This window comes from Rhodnius prolixus, unplaced genomic scaffold, assembly GCF_049639745.1.
Source record: "Rhodnius prolixus isolate KJV_2025 unplaced genomic scaffold, Rpr scaffold_3, whole genome shotgun sequence".
NCBI lineage: Eukaryota > Metazoa > Arthropoda > Insecta > Hemiptera > Reduviidae > Rhodnius > Rhodnius prolixus.
The window spans coordinates 49,448,442-49,469,905 of NW_027411603.1; the positions used below are offsets into that span (position 1 = coordinate 49,448,442).

General features: G+C 34.9%; 4 protein-coding genes across 4 annotated transcripts in view; 2 read left to right on the top strand and 2 right to left on the bottom strand.

The window, feature by feature from the left end:
- The window catches only part of Lmpt (four and a half LIM domains protein limpet), a 434,583-nt gene that overhangs the window by 232,623 nt on the left and 180,496 nt on the right, over positions 1–21,464 (bottom strand). The gene's annotated exons all lie outside the window — the stretch shown is intronic.
- LOC141453382 (uncharacterized) lies at positions 2,862–4,124 on the top strand. Its single transcript, XM_074126545.1, has 2 exons — positions 2,862–3,205; positions 3,288–4,124. The coding sequence occupies exons 1-2, from the start codon at positions 3,191–3,193 to the stop codon at positions 3,591–3,593; spliced, it is 321 nt and encodes a 106-aa protein (XP_073982646.1). The 5' UTR covers positions 2,862–3,190; the 3' UTR covers positions 3,594–4,124.
- LOC141452188 (uncharacterized) lies at positions 8,398–10,483 on the top strand. Its single transcript, XM_074124109.1, has 3 exons — positions 8,398–8,412; positions 9,683–10,138; positions 10,227–10,483. Exons 1-3 carry the CDS (start codon positions 8,398–8,400, stop codon positions 10,467–10,469), a joined length of 714 nt encoding a protein of 237 aa, XP_073980210.1. The 3' UTR covers positions 10,470–10,483.
- LOC141453383 (cuticle protein 7-like) lies at positions 13,502–16,049 on the bottom strand. The gene is made up of 3 exons (XM_074126546.1): positions 15,947–16,049; positions 15,672–15,803; positions 13,502–13,850 (listed from the first exon to the last, which is right to left on the bottom strand). The coding sequence occupies exons 1-3, from the start codon at positions 15,959–15,961 to the stop codon at positions 13,608–13,610; spliced, it is 390 nt and encodes a 129-aa protein (XP_073982647.1). The 5' UTR covers positions 15,962–16,049; the 3' UTR covers positions 13,502–13,607.

The window sequence follows — 21,464 nt, forward strand, 5'->3', positions numbered from 1 at the left end:
TCCAAGGCCTAGAGACCAGGAGTAGAACCCACTGAACCAACAATACATCTTAGCTTTGCGGGTTTAGCCCCTAACCGCTCGGCTACCGTGGCGCCCTAGTTGTAAAAACTATAAAACTTGATTAGCAGAAAATAGAGCCTTTATAGTTCCCTGGACTTCTACTGGACTTTTATTTATTACACGCAACAATCAAAATCAAAGAGGATCCCCAAATTTACAGGCAATATCTAAAAGTGATTTGGTTTGAAGATGTCCAAAAAGGGGATATTTTAAAGCAAAATGACAAAATAATTGGTCATATCCAAACGATGTCCAAAAAAATTCACTATCCTGTTTACCAGAATTCTCTCAGGAAGTGCCTACTGGTTCAGGAAGTTGAATTTCACGGTGGAAAGATTCATGACATTTCTTCTTCAGGTGTGCGCTAGAACATATCATGATGGTTGGTTAGGCACCTGACTGATATTCTTCCTGAATTAATTATCCACTCAACACCTGATTATGAATTTCATTAATAAAATAATTTAATTGAATACAAGGGAGCTACTTGCAGAGCGCTGGATGTAATAAAATTATAATTTTTACTTCTTTCAACCATGACCAAGAATTTAAAAGAAAATAATATGGTGGGCATACTCACACGACTTTTTCTTACTGCTACGTCATCAAGGTTCGAACTCAATATTCTCCGAACTTGGAATACTTGAGTCATACTCAATTCTTACCAAAATAATTCTGATTCTCATTCCGAACTTCACCCTGAACTCTAACCTTACAGGAAAGCTCAAATCAATTTCTCCCATTACCAATTAAAATGAGCCGAGTAAAAGTTATAATAAATTTGTGTCCTGTAATGTTTTTACACGGAGTTAAGCAAAAGCTTCTGTCAAATTATTTGAACTTAATCACCAGTCCAAAAAACAAACAATAGCAATCCCAAGGAAATTGGTCATTAATTAAGTTTTGTGAATGAAAACTATTTCCATTGAATGTGCGAACTATTCATCATATAACTAAAGGTCAGGGGTCCCGTCTGGTTTAATGGTTGAAAATCATGCGAAGACTTTTCATTGGTCAGAAGAAAAAAGAAGTGGAAGGAAGAAGTTGAACTTAATTTATTAATGAAGATGGACATCATTCATAGGATTCGGTTTTATTAATGAGTTTTTCTCAGTTCAATTTTCTATGCATGAAAAATCTGGTGTGGAAATAAACACCAATTTTTCTTACTCCAATTTTGTCACGAAATTTTCTTGAAATTCTTTAAAAAGTTAATCGTATTCAAGTCTAAACATGTTCATCTTAGACCCCTTTGGATCTATTTGTGGCTCCCCTTCTCTAGAGCTCGCCCTCCAGACCCGTCCGTTTAATCAGACTCTTAATTCTGGAGAGCGACTCTTGGGTAAAGCTTACAGGCCTTGGTTTTTCCTACCCGAGAAGTAACAACCTTAGCCCAGTCAATCCCCTCACACTGAGACAACACGTGCAGTGCCGTTTCCTCCTCTTCCTGACAGAACCTACAAAGGCCATCATCTGCCAGACCCATGTGATGTTTTCTGAGCCTGCAGTGGCCGGTTAATAGGCCTACAATTATCCTTATAGCCCCACGCGACCTTGACCTTGATTAAATCTGCAGTCAGCAATTCTGAAGTTTGACATTGCCCACAAACAAACATTGCCAATATCCATGTGACCCAGAATCAAGTTTCTAGACACGTATTTACCGCGGAACATTCTGGATATCCGGAGCTGCAAGAAAGGTGAAATGCGGAGAAACGTTAAATTCACAAACTAGCAGAGCAATTCCACACACTAAGTAGTAACTAAGATCTGTAGTGCAATTATGGACCCAAAAACACTGCCCTTAGTTACGGACACAGGAGGGCGTAAGGCGCGCCCTTATGTTAGCCAGTTTAGGTTACAGTTCTAACCACTGAATATCCGCTTTTAAATTTGTAAATAGTTGATCAAGTAAAAAAAATAAATAAAGAATTTATTTGAGATGAAATCTTGGGTTCTTGAAAGAACTATGGTACCGGAAGTGAATACCAAAGTTTATTAGTCGCTAATAGTAGTACCATCACTATACTATACTACTATAAATATCCAAATCAAGAGACCTGAAGTTACTACAGTAACTTTTTCTTGGATTGGTAAGTGAAAGTAATATAAAAACATACTGACAAAAGATTTAGTAATGTAGTCAAAAAATTTGCAAAATGCCTGCAGTAACATTATATAACTGTTAATCAGTTTAAGAAATAAGATTATTTATTTATTTTTTTTAAATTGGGCTGAGTGAAAGATTAATAAACATTAACTAAACTGGTCCAGTCAGCTTCCAATCTGTTAGCCATAAACAAAAATACTAAGACAATAAATATCCAAATTTTTGCTACAATAAATTATTTATTTTATTAATAATATTAAAAGAAACCGTTGAACTTGCAGGGACTTTTTTTTATTTTTGTACAAATGTTAGGTTAGGTTGGCAATGCTGGATATCTTTGATTTTATCAGGTCGTGGCATGCACGTTTTATTGTATCATTGATTGTTTTTTTTTTTTTTTTTTTTGGGACTGTCATCCATTATAAGAGACTGATTAATCAAGTTTGGTGTAGAGATTTCGTCTTCACATTTTGTTTTTCGTCTCGTTTAGTCCTAAGTACATGACGTTAAATGGAAATCTGTACACGAAGCTTGAATAATCTATCTCTGATAATGGATGTAAGTCTGAAAGTGGTCAGGGGAAACTGTAAACGTGCATGCTACGACATGATTAAATCAAAGATATTATTTCTGAGTTATGTTGACATCATTCTACAGACAGATAGACCAAAAAAAAATTCATTCAGAGAAACAAAATTTGTGAGCAATATTTCAAAACTGATATTTCCGGTATCTAAATAGCGGAAATTCCTCATTCCTAGTGTGAGAACGTAAAAGAAAAGGAATTTATTTCATTTAAAGACATTCTTTACGCTATATTCATAATTATTGGACCAAAGACGATAAAGATCTTTTCCATTTTTCTTAAGGAAAAATAGGTATTCTAAAAAAAATGTGTATGTATATATAAATACAAAAATTACGAAACATATGGGCAGCACAATCAGGAACTGTATCGCTATATATTTCAGTTGAAACAATAAATAGAGTTATTCACCAACCGACCAGGGTAATGTAAATATGTTTCCGTTGCAGGTAAATAATAATATTTCAGACATTTATTTTATTAATAAAATATTTGTATTATTAATAATATGGTTCTCTTAATCTTTGAAAGATCCTGTTGGGTTTGTTAACGCTTAGTGCGGTCAAATCGCACATTTCTTTTGAATCCAATGGAAACAACGAAGACGACTGGAGCCAAGCGACTGGAGAGTTAGTAGAAGACAACAGATACGAAAGTTATAAATCTGGCGAAATTTTGAGCAAGATTGAGGATACACTACAAGGACTAACCAGGCAGAGTGGCAAGAAGTTGGAAGAAATTCAAAAAGGAATCCTGGAGGAGTTTTATGATTATGTAGGAGATTTGGAACGACTAGAGAGAGCCGAAGGTTTTCTTGGGATTGGGAAGAATGCATGAAATGCACAATCGTAAGCGAATCAATTGTTATTTTGGAATGGATCTGTGGGTATTGATGGAAATATAGGATTAGATTAGACTAGATTTGTTTTAAGGGAATGAGCTGTAACTAAACCCTAGCGAATATCTATTGTGGCTCCCTTCAGTGATCTCTGATTGATCATGGAGGCAAAAAGGGTCTTATTGTAGGTGAGTTTAGCCTGTCTGACATCATCCCTAAGCTTCCACAATTAATGAATAAGGGCTGTTAGCCAGCTGGGACACCTGCAGCGACGCAATAACTTAATTACAAGTTCATTTCCGCCAAAAGTGTTGGTGGCATTTCATTATTTTATCTCTAATTACATGAAATTATCGTATGAATCAGAATTACGTATTCTGAACTACTCCGGAAATAGAGTTTTCTTTCTTGTATTTCTCTGAATCGGTAAGTTTTTTTAAATTCTCATTCTCGCTTGTTTCTCGTGTGTTTGTGTTAAAGGGGAGAGAGAGAAAGAGATAATAATTTATCTCCGAGAAGAATGTCAGCCCGAAATTTCTCTGAGCAGGTCCATAGATGACCCAGATTGACGCGCTGAGCTAAGAATTTGTCCTACAGAATACGGAAAACCCCCCACATATTGACTATGCCTTCATGTTTAGTGTTAAGAATGTCAGTAAAGTTGTTAGAGCTGGATTACCCGCAGGGAAGTCAAGATCCCTGAAGAAGTGGCTAGACTACTTCCTCCTACAGGATGTACGCCGTTTACTACTTTAGAATAGAAAAAGATTTCAAACACGATGTATTATTTGAAGATAACCACAAAAAAAACCTAAGTACATAATATTTGACTACCAATTGCTTGGATACCAATGATATAACGGCAAACTACTTTCAAAATGAATGAAATTTGAATTTAAAGTTAATATGACACTTTTTTTTACTAACAAAATTCTTAGGCTCTTAAAAATGCTCTAATGTGCCATTTTAGTACATTTTACGAAGCTAACATCAACAAATTGTCTGTATTCTCAGTTAACGTGCGATTTATTTTCTATAAGAAATGGGATTGGTTGAATTTAACCAATCCAGTTCTACAAGAAAAAAATTGTAGGGAAATAGTTTCAGTTAAGTTACCCTCAATATTATAGTATTCTAATAGTGGATACCTGTAAATATGGTAAATAGTCAAATATTTAGTAAAAATGCTAAGTTTAAAGTAAAATAGTTTTTATTTTTTAAAAATCTTAGATAAAGTTGCGAAAAATCCGCACTTCGCTCAAACAGACATGTCCAATCCAAACTTAGGACTTACTTAATACGTCAAAGCAAACCACAATCTTCAGCAAAATCTGTGATCTACTTGAATACCAACAAGAAGAAAGTAACTCTCAGCTCCTCAACTCCGCGGACTGCGAAGAAATCCAGGAAGCGCCGAGTTCTAAATTTTATGATCAGCAACAATTTTTCAGCATTATTATGAAGATAATATTGAATTAATTTTGTCAAAAAGTTTGTTTAAAATTAATGTACTTTGTTAATAAATAAAATAAATCATTACTATACAATATTAAAAACAAATACAAATTCAAGTACAAATTTAAAAGATTTATGAATCAATTTATTGTTTAAATTGTATAAATAAAATTAATAAATAAAAAATAAAAATAATCAATAAAGTTAAATGTATACTGGCCTAAATAATCTATCGAAGTCCCCTTAGAGTTCTAAATACGAGTAGTTAAGTGCACAGAATGGAATTATCTGTAAAGAACTAAAATGAATGATTTGGTGCGCAAGTTAGGCCTTAATATACCTAATAAACTATGAAGAGTACTTTCCAGAAATCAGGAGAATGCATTGCACTGGCAGAGAGCTCTACTGGAACTGAAGTAGAATTGTTTTGGGTAGATTTTTAACCGAAAATGGTCTGGACATTCCATTGGTCCAATTAGAATAACCCGAACCCTATTTAAAGCCTAATACCACTTGGTAGGCAGCCGAACGAGCTGCACCTAGCACCTAATGTGTCCCGCTTCTTCCAATAGGAAGTTAAGGAACTCCTGCCTTCTACAATTCAAGCATGACTTTGGTTCCTATTATTCATATGTTCCTTAAATATTTTTAAGGACGCCTGAGGGTGTAACCGTTCCGATCCCCTTAAAACTGGCGGGGGGGGGGTATCTGCAGAGTCTCTGGAAGTACGAGGATAATCCCCTTCACCCAAAAGAGATTATGTAAATTCCCATTATAGATACATTAAAGCGATTTTGCATCCCCTTCTTGGAAAACGAGTTATTTAAGCAAAATACAACAATAGGAACTGGTAGTCTTTTCTAGTAATACCCACCAATTGACCCAGAATTTTCTGGAGAATGTTCAAGATTAGAAGGAGAAGAAGAAGAAGTCTCAATGCGAGGGGACAAATTGGGCATAACTTATAAAGTTCAAAGAGTATTCTCGCCCAGTAATTTTATCGCCAATCAAATTATTGATCTTCAAAAAAATTATAACTGTGTTATTAATTATATTTTTTTTTCATAATTATAATTAAGAATAGTATTATATTTTTATAATATATATTTTATAACATATAATTTAGTTTTATATTTAATTTATGTATTTTTTCAAGCCAAACCCTCTGTATTTTACTTACGCAAACATCAGATAAATTAAATAAATAATTAAGCAAGATAGATTAATATTATATGTTACTTGATTTTTAATTCAATGATAAAAAAAAAATTAATAAAATCCTGAAGTATTTATTGGCGACCACTTGTTATATTATGGAAATTAACTAACTGAAAATCAGCACGATACTTTTCACCGCTTTCAGAGGACAATATTGTGTAAGGAAGATATAATAAATACTCCTTTAAGTAAAAGCCGAACTTGGTAGCAGTGTAGTTAGCAAGATATTTATATATTGTATAATTAGAATATATAAATCAAATCATTAACTGTTAAAAGAGAGGAATAATGAAAATGATAAGTATTCTAAAACTAAGCAGAAAATAAGTGGAAGCAGATATCGGAAAAGCTAGAAGGAGAACGCAAGAAAGTTGGGAAAAGTCATTAAAGGAAGGTGGAAACAATGCAGCCGGATTGATCGATTGAAGGATATCCAGAAAATAGTTGACAATAACGATCAAGAACAACTCTGGGAATGGACACTCAAAAGTTGTTTTTCTTTTATAGTAAGAAAAATTTGACATTTTTTAAATATTTACACATAAATGTTATCTGTGACGTTGCTGTTGAAGAAAGTATGGAGTCACAGATCCCCCTAGAGTCCCCACTATACATCAATATTCCCTGATTAATCTATATTTAACAATTTATAAACCTACCAAAAAAAAACTTTTAAATAATCAAGGGATTATTTAATCCAATCCGTCGTAGACGGAGGCGACTAGCAAACATTCTTTACTGTAAATTTCTCATACTAACCAATAAATAAAATCCAAGGCCTAGACCAGGGGAATCGAACCCACTAAACCAACAATACATCTTAGCTTTGCGGGTCTAGCCTATAACCGCCTAACATACTTTACTATAAATTTCTCATATTAACCATTAAATAAAAACCAAGGCCTAGACCAGGGGAATCGAACCCACTAAACCAACAATACATCTCAGCATTGCGGGTCTAGCCTATAACCACCTAACATACTTTACTGCAAATTTCTCATATTAACCATTAAATAAAAACCAAGGCCTAGACCAGGGGAATCGAACCCACTAAACCAACAATACATCTCAGCATTGCGGGTCTAGCCTATAACCGCCTAACATACTTTACTGCAAATTTCTCATATTAACCATTAAATAAAAACCAAGGCCTAGACCAGGGGAATCGAACCCACTAAACCAACAATACATCTTAGCTTTGCGGGTCTAGCCTATAACCGCCTAACATACTTTACTGCAAATTTCTCATATTAACCATTAAATAAAAACCAAGGCCTAGACCAGGGGAATCGAACCCACTAAACCAACAATACATCTCAGCTTTGCGGGTCTAGTCTATAACAGCCTAACATACTTTACTGCAAATTTCTCATATTAACCATTAAATAAAATCTAAGGCCTAGACCAGGGGAATCGAACCCACTAAACCAACAATACATCTTAGCTTTGCGGGTCTTGCCTATAACCGCCTAACATACTTTACTGCAAATTTCTCATATTAACCATTAAATAAAATCTAAGGCCTAGACCGGGGGAATCGAACCCACTAAACCAACAATACATCTTAGCTTTGCGGGTCTAGTCTATAACTAAAATAATAGGGAAATATTCAAAAATCCAGAAACTGCAATGCTCAATACTTCCTATAATCCGGATTAAGTGAGAGCCTTTAATCCAGGTATTTTTTTTTTAAAGCTATGAAAATTCCCGATTATAAAAAAGAAAAACCTTACTGTTTTACATAATTGTAATATTACGTAATGTTTTCTCTCTTAAAGTGCAAAAGGACTACAGCATAATTCTTATGTACATCTACTCAGCTTAATAAATATGTATAACAATAGACATGGAACAGTGATTCTCATCAGAATATGCACAGCTAACTGTATTATGCAGAATAACTGAGTGAATAACTCCAGTCTTAATTAAATTGAATAAATTCTAATGTCATCCAATGAAGTTATGTGATTAGCGATACGGAATTTATTAAAGATAATACCATATTATGAAATTATGGAAATTATAAACTAGTTAAGCCGAGTGTGATATATATAAATATATAAATGTGGGAAAAGAAGTGCAGATAGTGTAGTGTTATACAGCATCTCCTTGCATGAACATACGGGCAATATGGATTCGTATAAGGTAGGAGTTTTGATTCAAATTTTTGAAATAATAATGTTTTCGAAACTTGAACTTTTTATTGCACTATATTTCTTTCAAAGAGTGATCCACATTCTGTGAAAGTTTTGAAAAACCTGTTGTCTGGGATTAGGTGAAAGAAACAAAGTGAATGTGCCCAAGGATGCTGTGTAACAAGGAACTAGCCGTAAACAGATTCATTGTGAGCTAGAAGTCATGGGGAACTTAAAGAGTGTAAATCCATCTTCAATTTAAAGTGATTTGTTGCCCTAGCAATCTTAATCTCCAGAAACGTGAAAGACTCGTCTTGTAAGTCATTTTGCACGGGAACGTTTCTTCCAGTTTGGTGGTTCTTAACGACTCTCTTTTGATCAGAAATTGGAAGTCTAGTTCTTCAGGAAAGAGATTCGCTCAGTTGGTGACGCGGTGGACTAAGTAAACCGGGAGCGTGTCATACTTGGACTTATTTTTTTTTCGGGAGCCTCCTACAGCTTCATTGTCAGGTGATTGTAGCGAGAGAACATTTAGCGAAAGGAAACAATTACTTGACTTTTTTAAAGTCAAAAAGTTCTTAAGTTTCAATCACCTCAAGTATAAATTAATTGAAATTAAATCTGAAGTCGAATAGATGATCTAAAGGGGCTCTTTACACAATAAATTTTTCAGATTTTTAACGATTTAAAAAAAAAAAATTACTCCCAATTGTTTGCTTTAAATTCTAAAAAAAAAGTTAGTAAGGATTGAATATGTTACAAAAATTCGAACTCTGGGGAAAATGGCTGAGTTCGAAACATGAGGGAATCATAGCAAGAGAGAGTTTTGTGAGGGTTCACGTCAGATTTTTGATTTTTTGGCACATCACCGGATGTACTGAGCTATTTTTTCACTGCACTTCCGGCCACTGAGATAGGCTCTTTCGTTACAGATAATTATCTATCTTTGTGAACTTTGAAGTTAGAAGAAATGTAAAAAAAAAAAGTTAGAAGTTTCAGTTAGATTAAATCTTGTAACGATCCGCACCAACTTTGCAATTTATCCCATTCGATTGCAGCAGATCTTTAGTAAAGTTTAGATTACTGCATTTTTGGACGTAGTGTACGATTGCAGACTCGAAAGGCGGTGATCATGATCCATGAGTAAAAGCGTCTCAAACTGTATCCAAAATTTTGCAGCAACGTAGATGCTTGTCTAACGATTTAATTTCTTGTAAGGAGTTGAAACTTCTATTTTATTGCAGCTTAAAAGTCACTAAACACATTTTTTTTTTTGACAGAGCTTTTTCCTGTTGGGACTTCTTGTAATTGCGGTAAATGCGCATCCTGTAGTCCATGAAGAACATGAAGGCCATGTCATTGCAAGTGGCCATGCGGGAGGATTCGAGGGCGGACATGTAGGAGGATTTGCAGGCGGTCATGGAGGCGGCTTTGAAGGTGGCCATGAGGGTGGTGGTTTTGAAGGCGGTCAAGGAGGCGGCTTTGAAGGCGGTCATGGAGGCGGCTTTGAAGGTGGCCATGTTGGCGGCAGCTTTGAAGGCGGCCATGAAGGTGGTGGTTTTGAAGGCGGCTTTGCAGGTGGCCATGAGGGTGGTGGTTTCGAAGGCGGTCAAGGAGGCGGCTTAGAAAGTGGCCATCATGTTGGCGGCAGCTTTGAAGGCGGCCATGAGGGTGGTGGTTTTGAAGCAGCAGGTCTTGGAGGTGGTGAACATCATGAGGAGCACCATGATTACTATGTAAATTGACTATTCTTTGATAAGACTTAATATACCTTCTTTTCTTTTTAACACTCCATTCTAATCAATACTATGAATTCCGTTTCAGTCTCCACCACACTACAAATTCGAATATTCCGTCCATGATTCGCACACCGGTGACGTGAAAAGTCACCATGAAACCAGGGTTGGTGATCATGTTAAAGGATTTTATAAACTGCATGAACCAGACGGCACCATCAGAGAGGTACATTATACAGCTGATAAACATAATGGATTCAATGCTGAAGTGAAGAGGATCGGTCATGCTCATCATGCTCCCGTCTATGGACATCATCAGCATCACTTTTGATTCTTAAAGTTTTTAATGCTCAAGCTTTAAAATAAATAAATAAATTATTTTTACTGTAAGAGCTTATTTTGTAATCACAGATTATTTGTGAGAACTGACTAATTCTACAGCTAAAAAATTAAGGGTTTCCAATATGAGCTGCATTTATCCACTTTGGGCGATTGTAAATCCTAGAAGGCATTAATGGATTACAAGATTAATGCGAGATAAAACTGGTCGATAAGCTACTAAGCAGTCGATTATTATTACTAAATACTGATTGTGTTAACATAGAATCATGACTAGAAAAATTGTCGCATTTTCCTAGCAATAGATGTCACTTCCTTCGCTCTAGAAGTACTTCCAGATCGAGTAAATTCATAAAGGTTAATACAATAAATCAATAAGAAATTTTTGTAACTTCCGTTTTTACGAAGTTTCTGACTATGCAACCAGGCGTAACAAGCCAAAGGTTGGTTCAGGAAGCGGCAACAAGTGTTCTCCTTATAACCCTATAATTATTAATACAATGAAAAATCTAATTAGAATTGAAAAGCGTTGGAAAAATAGTAAGGCTGGTGTGGAGTAGGGCCCCGATTGCGGAATAGAGGTCGAATATCCTGGGCGAAACAAGCTGCAATTGAACGGTCCCATTACTATCGGTGTCTCTGCCTCATTCTGGACTTGAAAGCCTGTATTAAGAAGAATATAAACGAAAAGTGGCAAAGGACATATTTAGAACCTCCTAAGGGTCAATTTTTGTAAAAATTGCTCGTTCCTAAAGTATGAATATTCTATCAAATTCTAAACAGTGTGTCTCCATTGTCGATAGAGTGCGAAGTACCATTAAATATGTAAGAAATATCTGCATAAAATAGGTAAAGAGGCATCCCTTCCTCTTTGTACAACTAATGACTGTCAAGAAGACATGGAGCCCATTGTCATCACGTGCTCAAAAAAAAAGCACTCAACAGAGATCTGCTTTTTAAAGATTTAAGATCTCAATGGTCGGCTAACTAAGCATATCCTACTATTCTAAAGAATAGAAAAGTTTTCGATTGTCTGGTCCAATTCATTAGCAGTCTTAAGGCTATCCTAAGTTAGCCTACCCTAAAATTACGACCTATAAAGGTTTTATTCTCCTGAACAACTTATAATCTTAACAATTGAGCTTTCAATTTTCTTGTATTTCCATATTTCAGACAAGTATTCTTGTAGCAATTAACTGACCTTGTAATTTCAGAACTCAGTAGCCTAAGATCTGAGGAGAAGAAAATTAGAAATCTCCGTCTTTTGATGGCAGAGATGGGGGTATATACGAGTAGCAAAGATCTTCAAGGAATCAGAAACCAGCTCAGGAAAAAAGCCAAAAATACCCACTTTTCCCTCAAATAAACCATGTATTATTCTATGAGTATTGTGAAAGAGTTCAGTGTTGTTCGTGTTGTTAGGCTAGGATATTAATAATACAGCAATAAAATTTTGTAACATGAGTAAAGTGTCCCCAGACTAGACTGAAAAGACAAGAAACTAACCCAATGCTACAAAACGTCTCGCCAGACTACTTGACAAACGTTCGAAACTTAACCTAACATAACAAAAGACTCTTATATCTTACTGTTACTGTGACCTATTCGGTTCATACAGCATCGAAGTACGTATGGGGATCGACTAAGCGTTCCAAAACTCTCTACGCCTCCAGACATTATAGTCCAAAAATACTTCGAAAACTTCTTAACGCTCCGTTCTATGTATCCTAACCTCACTATCCATAATGACCTCAAAATCCCTTTCCTTTACAGATCTTGCTAACACTCGTTTTCTTAAAATTTCATTCCACTCTACAGCAGCTCATCCTAACCCCCTCATTATTCATAATATCATTATGAACTGGGAGACATAATGATTTGATAATAAATAGATAACGGTCAACTTGGAATCTATTTTTTTTTTTTAAATTTCACCTCCTACGTAATAATGTTAACAATATATGACGTAATCAATTCATTCTTTAGTGTATATGCAAATTTGTTTGTAAATCTGGAATAGAATAACTAAACACATCGATTGTACGAGTATAGGTAACTTCTTATTAAAACTGGTTTAATGTCCCGTTAAATAGAGCAGCTTTCAAAAGTTATCTATTTATTTAATGAAAGAATTTAAATTTTAATTGTGTTATATAATCAACATTACAGAGGCGTCTTCCTGAAGATGGAATTTGAGTAAAAAAATGATGGTGCAAAAACACGGGTATTTCAGATGGTACTTTTAAAAAGTAATTATACTAAAAAGAGAGCATAAGAGTGCTTGGATCGTGATTCGTATCTTGATTTTACGCTACCCGATATAACGAGACCCCTAATTAACAGAGGCCTCCATTATTGTTAGCTCATAGTATCTTGGGTGACTATTTCTGAGAGGTTCTTCTGTGTACAAGTTACTTCTTGTGAACGGGATCACCGAGGAGGAGTTAGATGATTTCCAGGTTTCTAGACCAAGGAGTAAACTAGCAGAGATGAGGGCATTGCTCAATTGCACTGGCGGCTTTCAAACAGGGAAGAGACCGTCCAGTCAACAAACCTTGGGATTTCTTTCCTAAAGGATTCTAGGACTCCAGGATATCTGATCTCCTGGACATTCTAAAAATCTTTTAGGCCCCTAACGATAAGTCTCACTTAAAAACGTGATAAGATCGCTACACTTTAAACGTGATTAAGAGGAAGTTAACAAAAATAAACGAGATTACATTCACGATTATAAAGGAAATTAAAAAATAGAAGTTCTGAACAACTAACTGCGACGGAAGTCCCAATATACTGGACATTGTCGTAATTCCATTGCTTTCAAATTGGATGATTACGTGTTCAGTTTTGCTGTTGTATGTCTCCAAATCGTAGAAAAGTGACTGTTATATAAAAATGCAGGAACCTATATACAGTAATAATAATTAACTACATATATATCAGAAAGTAAAATAATAAAAATAACGCCATTTTTTTTATATATAAAAAATTTATTTATAAAAGTATAAAAATGTAGATGCCAAAAAAAATTCATTATTTTTAAAAAACCGGAAGTGTAATACTGTTTTGAAAAGATTCAAGAAAGTTGAAATAAAAATTTAAATTCCACATTTTTTTTTTGGCACTTCCGGATTTAATAATGATGTACAGGAGCATGATGTACCACCGGATGTACAGCATGTCCGGATTTCTTGACGACAGCGTTGAATCCATTATGTTTATCGGAGGTATAGTGTACTTCTCTGACTGTACCGTCGGCTTCCTTCAAAGTATAGAATCCCTTGACTACATCACCTTCTCTGGTCTCATGTTGACTTTTGACATCGCCGGTGTGTGGGTCATGTACTTGATATTCGTAACTGTAATGTGGTGGTGCCTGTAATTGGAATTGGAAAAAAAAGCTATTTTAAGCTCTACTGCTAACAAGAAAAAAAAAAGAAGAAAAAGCTAATCTGGTGAAGCTTTTGGCAATTTCCGGTTTATAATTTCCCTTCAAGCTCGCTATATTAGCCACCCATGTAGTCCTCCTGAATAGTATTGTAAGTGGTAGGACTGTAAAAAACGCCGAATTAGCACTTTAGAAGGTTCCCCGTTTATTTTTCACATTCCCGGAAATGCCTTTAAAGGAATTTTGCCAGGTAAAAAGCTTCGAACAAGAGACCAAATGGATTTTCAAATTTCAAGAAATTAAATAAAATAAAATGGATGAATAAATCTAGGGATTTTGACCCTTAACTTTCTGTCCAATCCCTAACAAAAATATACAGTTTAAGCTTCGAAATTCAAAGTGGAACCATTCTTTTTTTCCGTGCTTAGCAAACCTGAAAATGCTTGTTATCTAAAATTTGAAGGCTGCAATATTTCCTTAAGCGAATAGTCAAAATTTCGGTGTGAATATTGAGATAAAGCTCGTTAACTATTAGAGCTTTAGATAATTATTTTTTCTTTTACATTGGCAATCATTGGTTCGCAGAGCACAGCCTCTGTACAGTATTCTTTCATTACTGACAACATTATCACCGTATACAGTAAGCTGTAATAGAGTAAAACTTACGACAATAGAAAGATATCATAAAATGTAAAACAAACAATAATGAACAATATCGTATAATAATTAATACTACATAATTTTGAGATCACCCACTGATTTCCAAGACAAGCTAATGATGGCTTCTAAACATTAAAACCGACCGAAGTTCTCAAAAAAAAAAAAAGAAGGTGCTAGGTAAGAGCAAACCCAGAAAACAGGTGATAAAAATCGCTCGCCTAAACTTGCAGAAATGTTTGGAAAAGCCCATTGAAAGGCAAGATACTTGAGCTCTAAAAAAGCAAACATCCCAAGTTGATTTTAATAGAACAAGAATTTCATTATTCGCCACGATAGCCGAGCGGTTATAGTCTAGACCCGCATAGCTAAGATGTATTGTTGGTTTAGTGGGTTCGATTCCCCTGGTCTAAGGCTTAGATTTTATTTAATGGTTAATATGAGAAATTTATAGAAAAGTATGTAAGGCGGTTATAGGCTAGACCCGCAAAGCTAAGAAGTATTGTTGGTTTAGTGGGTTCGATTCCCCCGATCTAGGCTTTGGATTTTATTTAATGGTTAATATGAGAAATTTACAGTAAAGTATGTTAGGCGGCTATAGGCTAGACCCGCAAAGCTAAGATGTATTGTTGGTTTAGTGGGTTGGATTCCACCGGTCTGGGCCTTGGATTTTATTTAATGGTTAATATGAGAAATTTATAGTTAAGTATGTTATAGGCTAGACCCGCAAAGCTGAGATGTATTGTTGGTTTAGTGGGTTCGATTCCCGGTCTAGGCCTTGGATTTTATTTAATGGTTAATATGAGAAATTTATAGTTAAGTATGTTAGGCGGTTATAGGCTAGACCCGCTATTAGGGTTTTGTGAGTGATATTTAGGCACAATTTGAGCTTTAGATAACCTAGAAGATTTTGATAACGACTTCTCAAAGCAATATTAAACGATATTTAAGAACTTCTTTCTTTATAGTGAATTCTAATTGCCAAGCAATACTGTTGCAAGACATTGTACACAAATAAGGGTGTGGTTACACCCGTAAGCAGGGAGGAACTAGAAACGCAATTATAAAGGGATTTCTAGCTAAGAATCGTTGCATGAAAAATAGGAAACCCAGAATTCCAGAGATCATCAGCATCTTGTAAATAGTACCTACATAGTAGTCGACGACATGATGTCCACCATGATGTCCACCGTATCCGCCATGGCCGCCAACAGCTAACGCAAGACCGCCTCCATGATGGTATTGAGCAGTGGCGCAAGCTACCAATCCCAGGGTGACTAGGCTCTGAAGTTGGATCATTTTTTTTGGACCGCCCCCCCCCCAAAGAGATGAGAGAAAACAAAAAAAAAATGAACAGAATGAGTAAAATAATCAAACAAAAAATATTATAGTTTAAGTATAATAAATAATAATATTTTACAACTAACCAAAATTGTATTCATGTTTATTAGAAGAACTTTAAAAATATTCAGCGCTGTATGGAGCTGCCGGGTGAATTGAATGACTTGGTCCAGAAACTATTCTGCACTCTTTATATATTCACCCACCACTCACTTTGGAACGAGACAGTGGTGTGTGTGTGTTGGAGTTACTATGAACTCTCCCCACGGGAGTCAGTGTGTCTGTGATATATATTTCACAATATCATCCAAGTGGACTTGAATAATATGCCTACTCGTAAACGTGGCTTTAACTCCAAAATAAAAATAAAAAATGGTAATTAAATATTTTTTTACTTTTGTTGAAACCATTTAAATTATTCTAATTTTCTAAAGATAAAGATAAGGTTATAAATAAGCTGTCGAGATTAAATGAAGCTTAAAACAAAGAAATTTTATCTTAAAAAACTGATTAATTAAGAAAGTGTATTTAATATAGTAAAGTCATTATAAATTATTTTAAATTTGAGTTTATCAAATAAATATATACCGGGAATCGAACCCACAAAACCAACAATACATCGTAGCTTTGCGGGTCTAGCCTATAACCGCCTAACATACTTTACTATAAATTTCTTTTATTAACCATTAAATAAAATCCAAGACCTAGACAGGGGGAATCGAACCCACTAAACCAACAATACATCTTAGCATTGCGGTCTAGTCTATAGCCGCCTAACATACTTTACTATAAATTTCTCATATTAACCATTAAATAAAATCCAAGACCTAGACAGGGGGAATCGAACCCACTAAACCAACAATACATCTTAGCTTTGCGGGTCTAGTATTCTAATCGCTCGGCTATCGTGGCGCCCCTAATCTTTTTAATTACCCTGCAAGAAGTCATTAGATTAGATAAACATTTTCGTGCCTCTAGTTTAAAGGTATTCTCGATTCTGGTTTTGCCTTATAGCTCTCGCATTGTCTTCTTACCCAGTGTTTTATCCCAGAATTAGGATAACTAATTCCCAATGATACTTTGCTAAAAGTTATGAGAGTAATCTCAATGGTATAAACACGTTAAAAAAACCTCGCAAATTAAAAAATATATAAATAAACAAAACATTGTATAATAATATCACACACCCACATATATTATATATTTATTTTTGGTTATTATAATATAGTCATGTAAACTATTACGCCATTTCTATAACATAACAATTATTGAAGAAGAATTCTCCCATAAGAACAACCCACACAGGTGGTGATGCCGAAGATCAGCAGGACGATGGACAATGGTCAGAGCGTGCGCAATCTGTTTGTCTGATTGTGTGAATATGAACACGTTCAATCATGTTGAAACATGCAAATTACAATGTTTTTATAGCGAAAAAAATTAACTATAACTAATTACTTGCAATTAGTAAAAAAAATAAATAAACAATAATAATTAAAAATAAAGTACCCATAAACTTAATTCAGATAGTGCTAATGGCGTGTAACAGAAGTATTTGCATTTTATTTTTTTAAATACTTTAGTAACACTTCAAATCGTAAGTAGCACACATTTTGGGTAGGTTCCCAATGGACGAACGATTCCATTTACTTAAACTCTATTCAGCCCAATCGAACCTTTCCGTTATGGGGGTCCAAAAGAGGCCCTGTTTAGAGTATTCTTAACAGGCCAAAAAAAAAAAAAAGAGAGAAAACTTCCTTTGCAGAATCTTAAGATGGGATCTTCACATTACGCGAGAGTCTATCCACTAAAATAATTAACCTTGAGTTCAAAGTTCTTCCACATCCTGCTTATAATAGCCCACGACTCGCTCCTTTGGACTACCACATATTTCGATCTTTATGTTGTATTGAAGTTTTCTCCCCCAATAAGAACCTTCTTGGTACCAAAAAAAGGAATCGAATTACTGGGACAAAGGAGTGGAGCACTGAATGGATTATACTTTGAGGAATGATCTGGTAAGTTTTGATTCGCGCTTAAATTTTTTAAAGTACAACAGCCAAGAATTTTATTCTAACTTAGTATTCGTCTGTCTGAGTGTGTATCCATAGTAATCCCAACTAATTTTCCAAATAACTTCAAAACAGATGAAGTTCGGAAAATGAAAATATCAAGTACCTTTTTCCTTTTTTCTTTTTTAATTACCAGGTTGATATTGTCTTAGATCTGTGTGGTCTGTACTCTGTATGATGCGTCAGTTTGTCTGTTAAATCAAGAAATAGAGGTTACTGGTTTTAAGGGGAATCAAATATTATTTCATTATGGCTGGAGTTATCGTGCGGAAGTTCAATCAGATTGTTGGGGCAATCCAAATGAAGTCTTAAGTGAGTCGTAAGGCAAGCAGTCATAAGTTTCAATAGTAAGGATGACATCTTAAGTTTCATGGGGGGGATTCACGTGTCATCAAATGCCCGTTGTGCCAGTCTTGTAACCATAAAACCATAAGAAGCTGCAAGCTCTAAAACAGGTGAATAAGCATTCAAGCTCAAAGCTGAAGCAGAATAGAATCTTATTATGATAGACAGGTAATCAGGTAATCGAACACAAAAAGTATGAATATTAATTTGCAGGTAAAAAGGTAAGAAACAAAGGCATGGAAATTATAATAATAGCCACATAGCGATATGTACGAAGTGAATGCAAACTTTTAAAAGACATAGAACCGGTTATAGAACGCGCAGGTTATAAAATTAGGTCATTAGCAATTATAAAAAAAATATAGTATGTAATTATATTAAATATAACTTATGGTAATCGATTTTTTTTTTCCTATTTTTGAATACAGATGTTTAAAAATATCGATGAAATGAAAATTCATCTATTTCGATAAAAATTAAGCGTCACTTCCGCTTGAGTTAATTGATACTTTATCGTTGAATGATCAGTTTAATATTTAAACTACGTAAAAAAAAAAGGTGTGACATTATAAAGTACATTCTAAGTGCTATTTTAAGTTATACGAAAGCAAATAAGTCCCTCTCTACCCCTGGCTTCTCCTAAGATCCTGTGGAGTTACCACGGAATAAAGAGGGGATATCTCTTCTCTGGAGGCTTCGCACTACTTCCAAAACTGTCATTTCTCAACGTTGCAGACACATTGTTTTCAACTTCCCTGTTTGGATAGGGAAGATGCTACTAGAAAACTTTTTTTTATCGCGCTTTGATAAGGGCGATTTCCCCTTGTATTTAACTTTTCTTTTTCCAAATGGAGGCTATCCTTTATTGTTTATTTTAGCTCTGGCCATAATCGAAAGTGAAAGAGAAAGAAATAGAAATCAGGACGAACTAGAAGCCAATTCTGTATTTTTCCGTTGTATTTTACCTTACAGTTTCCAAAAGAAGGCTACCTTTATGTACATTTTAGCTTTGGCCTTAAAACTAGATAACAGAGACAAAACAAGTAGAAATCTTGAAGAACTGGATGCCAATTCGGTAGTTATACGTTTATTTTCCATAAGAAGATGGCTATCCTTCATGTTCATTTTAGCCCTGGCCATAATCACAGTAGGAATCCTCTAGTTCTGTCTGTCCGACCAAAGGGTTTAGAAAGGAAGTCCTGAGTAAAGCTTGAAGGTAAGAGTTCCCCAAAGTTCTGAACACTCTTCCTTGGTGACAAGAAATATTCAATGAGACTAGGATCGTTTCCGCTTCTTTTGGGCAAACCTTCAATGGCGGAACATTTATTGTTATGGCCATCCGCTCAAACTAAATCCCTTCCTTTAAAAAAAAATATTTTTTTGGATGTACTTCTGGATCGTGGAAGTCCCAGAATATGTCAAATATGTTTCGCAATACCATAGAGGTTTATTTCGTAACGTTCCGTAACGTTTGTTTGTTCAGCAACGTTGTTGCTGATAGTGTAGCTTAGTTTTAGATACTAGCCTTTATTTACAGGTAAATTCCATCATTTATTTATTTCAAAACATCTATTTATTTATAAAAAGTGTTTTTCTACGTTGGTTTTAGAATCTAGATGATCTAATACTGAAATTGCTTCTATTAAGTGGCGATCATTTTAAAGGGGTATTATGAATATTGTATTGATGCGATTTATCGCCTTTGCCAATCGCTGTTCATAATAGCCGGCCCCATCATCCAAGCAATATCACCAGCTGATTTATATAATCATCATCTTTGTAACACCGCGTTATGCCGCCCTGTTTTTCTTTTGTAGTGTTGAAGCGATTACTCTCTCAGCGGTCAACATGTCTTGTGCGGTAAAGTAAGTGCCCACTATTGCTCCAGTTCTTTCCACTCATCGCACCTCCTTAATCTTTAGCATAAATTTAATACTCAAGATAACCTGGAACTTATCAATAGAGAGCCGAGTTATCGCTTAGCGTCTAATCAGTTAATTAAGGCTAAGCTGGTTTACCTGTACAGGTGATTTATCGTCTACCGTGTTGCACATGTTCGTACTGTTCATACATTTAGTTAAAAATAAAGTAAATGCAGTTTTATACGTACATGCATTTTATTGCATAAGAAGTTTTACATGTTTACGGAAATAGTTCTTTTTATATTATGTACTTATTCATTTAGTTTTTAATATATATATATATTTCAAAAAAATCGAGACCAGTAAAGCTAAGATGTATTGTTGGTTTAGTGGGTTCGTTCCCCGGTCTAGGCCTTGGATTGTATTTAATGGTTAATATGAGAAATTTATAGTAAAGTATGTTAGGGGGTTATAGGCTAGACCCGCAAAGCTAAGATGTATTGTTGGTTTAGTGGGTTCGATTCCCAGTGTCTAGGCCTTGGATTTTATTTAATGGTTAATATGAGAAATTTATAGTAAAGTATGTTAGGCGGTTATAGGCTAGACCCGCAAAGCTAAGATGTATTGTTGGTTTAGTGTGTTCGTTTCCCCCAGTCTAGGCCTTGGATTTTATTTAATGGTTAATATGAGAAATTTATAGTTAAGTATGTTTGCTAGTCGCCTCCGTCCACTGTCACCTAATTGGTAGTTGGACGTTAAGCCCGCCTGAAAAAATAGGCAATTACTTTACTTTAATATAATATATGTAAAAAAAATATATTTTTTTACCAAATTAAAATTAGAACGAGTATGAAAATCTGTAAAAACAAAAAATACGTAAAAAAAAATAACATGAAATATGATGCTGGTCTATCAGATTTTACTTGCTAATATCTTAGTGTTAATATCTAAGTTATATTGTGAGCCTGTTTGAACTGTTGTTAGCGACTTTTTAAACGCGTTTTGATGAAAACTTCTTTTTAAAGAAAAAATTTAACTGAATGGTACTTCTAAAATTTGAAATTGGGATGGCACTTTTGTATACTACCACTAAGGAGTCGTACACTACGAACTAAAAGTGCCTTTAATCCAGGACCTAATCTCTGCCCGATACAAGAAGCCCCAGTCCCTCTAGCCTTTCCCCACATCCAAAGAAACAGTATCCCATCTTCTACACCTCTCCCTGACTGTAGCACATCCTAATCCTAATTATTGACATTTTTGCAGCCACCATTGGATTTCGACGCTTTTAAAAGCTTTTCATTTTTTTTTTTTTGGGTAAAAAA

Excerpts from the sequence above, each read along its gene's own strand:
- LOC141452188 (XM_074124109.1), top strand. Across the intron at positions 10,139-10,226 it reads AGGAGCACCATGATTACTAT|TCTCCACCACACTACAAATT; the intron begins GTAAATTGACTA and ends ATTCCGTTTCAG.
- LOC141453383 (XM_074126546.1), bottom strand. Across the intron at positions 13,851-15,671 it reads ATCATGTCGTCGACTACTAT|GCACCACCACATTACAGTTA; the intron begins GTAGGTACTATT and ends TTCCAATTACAG.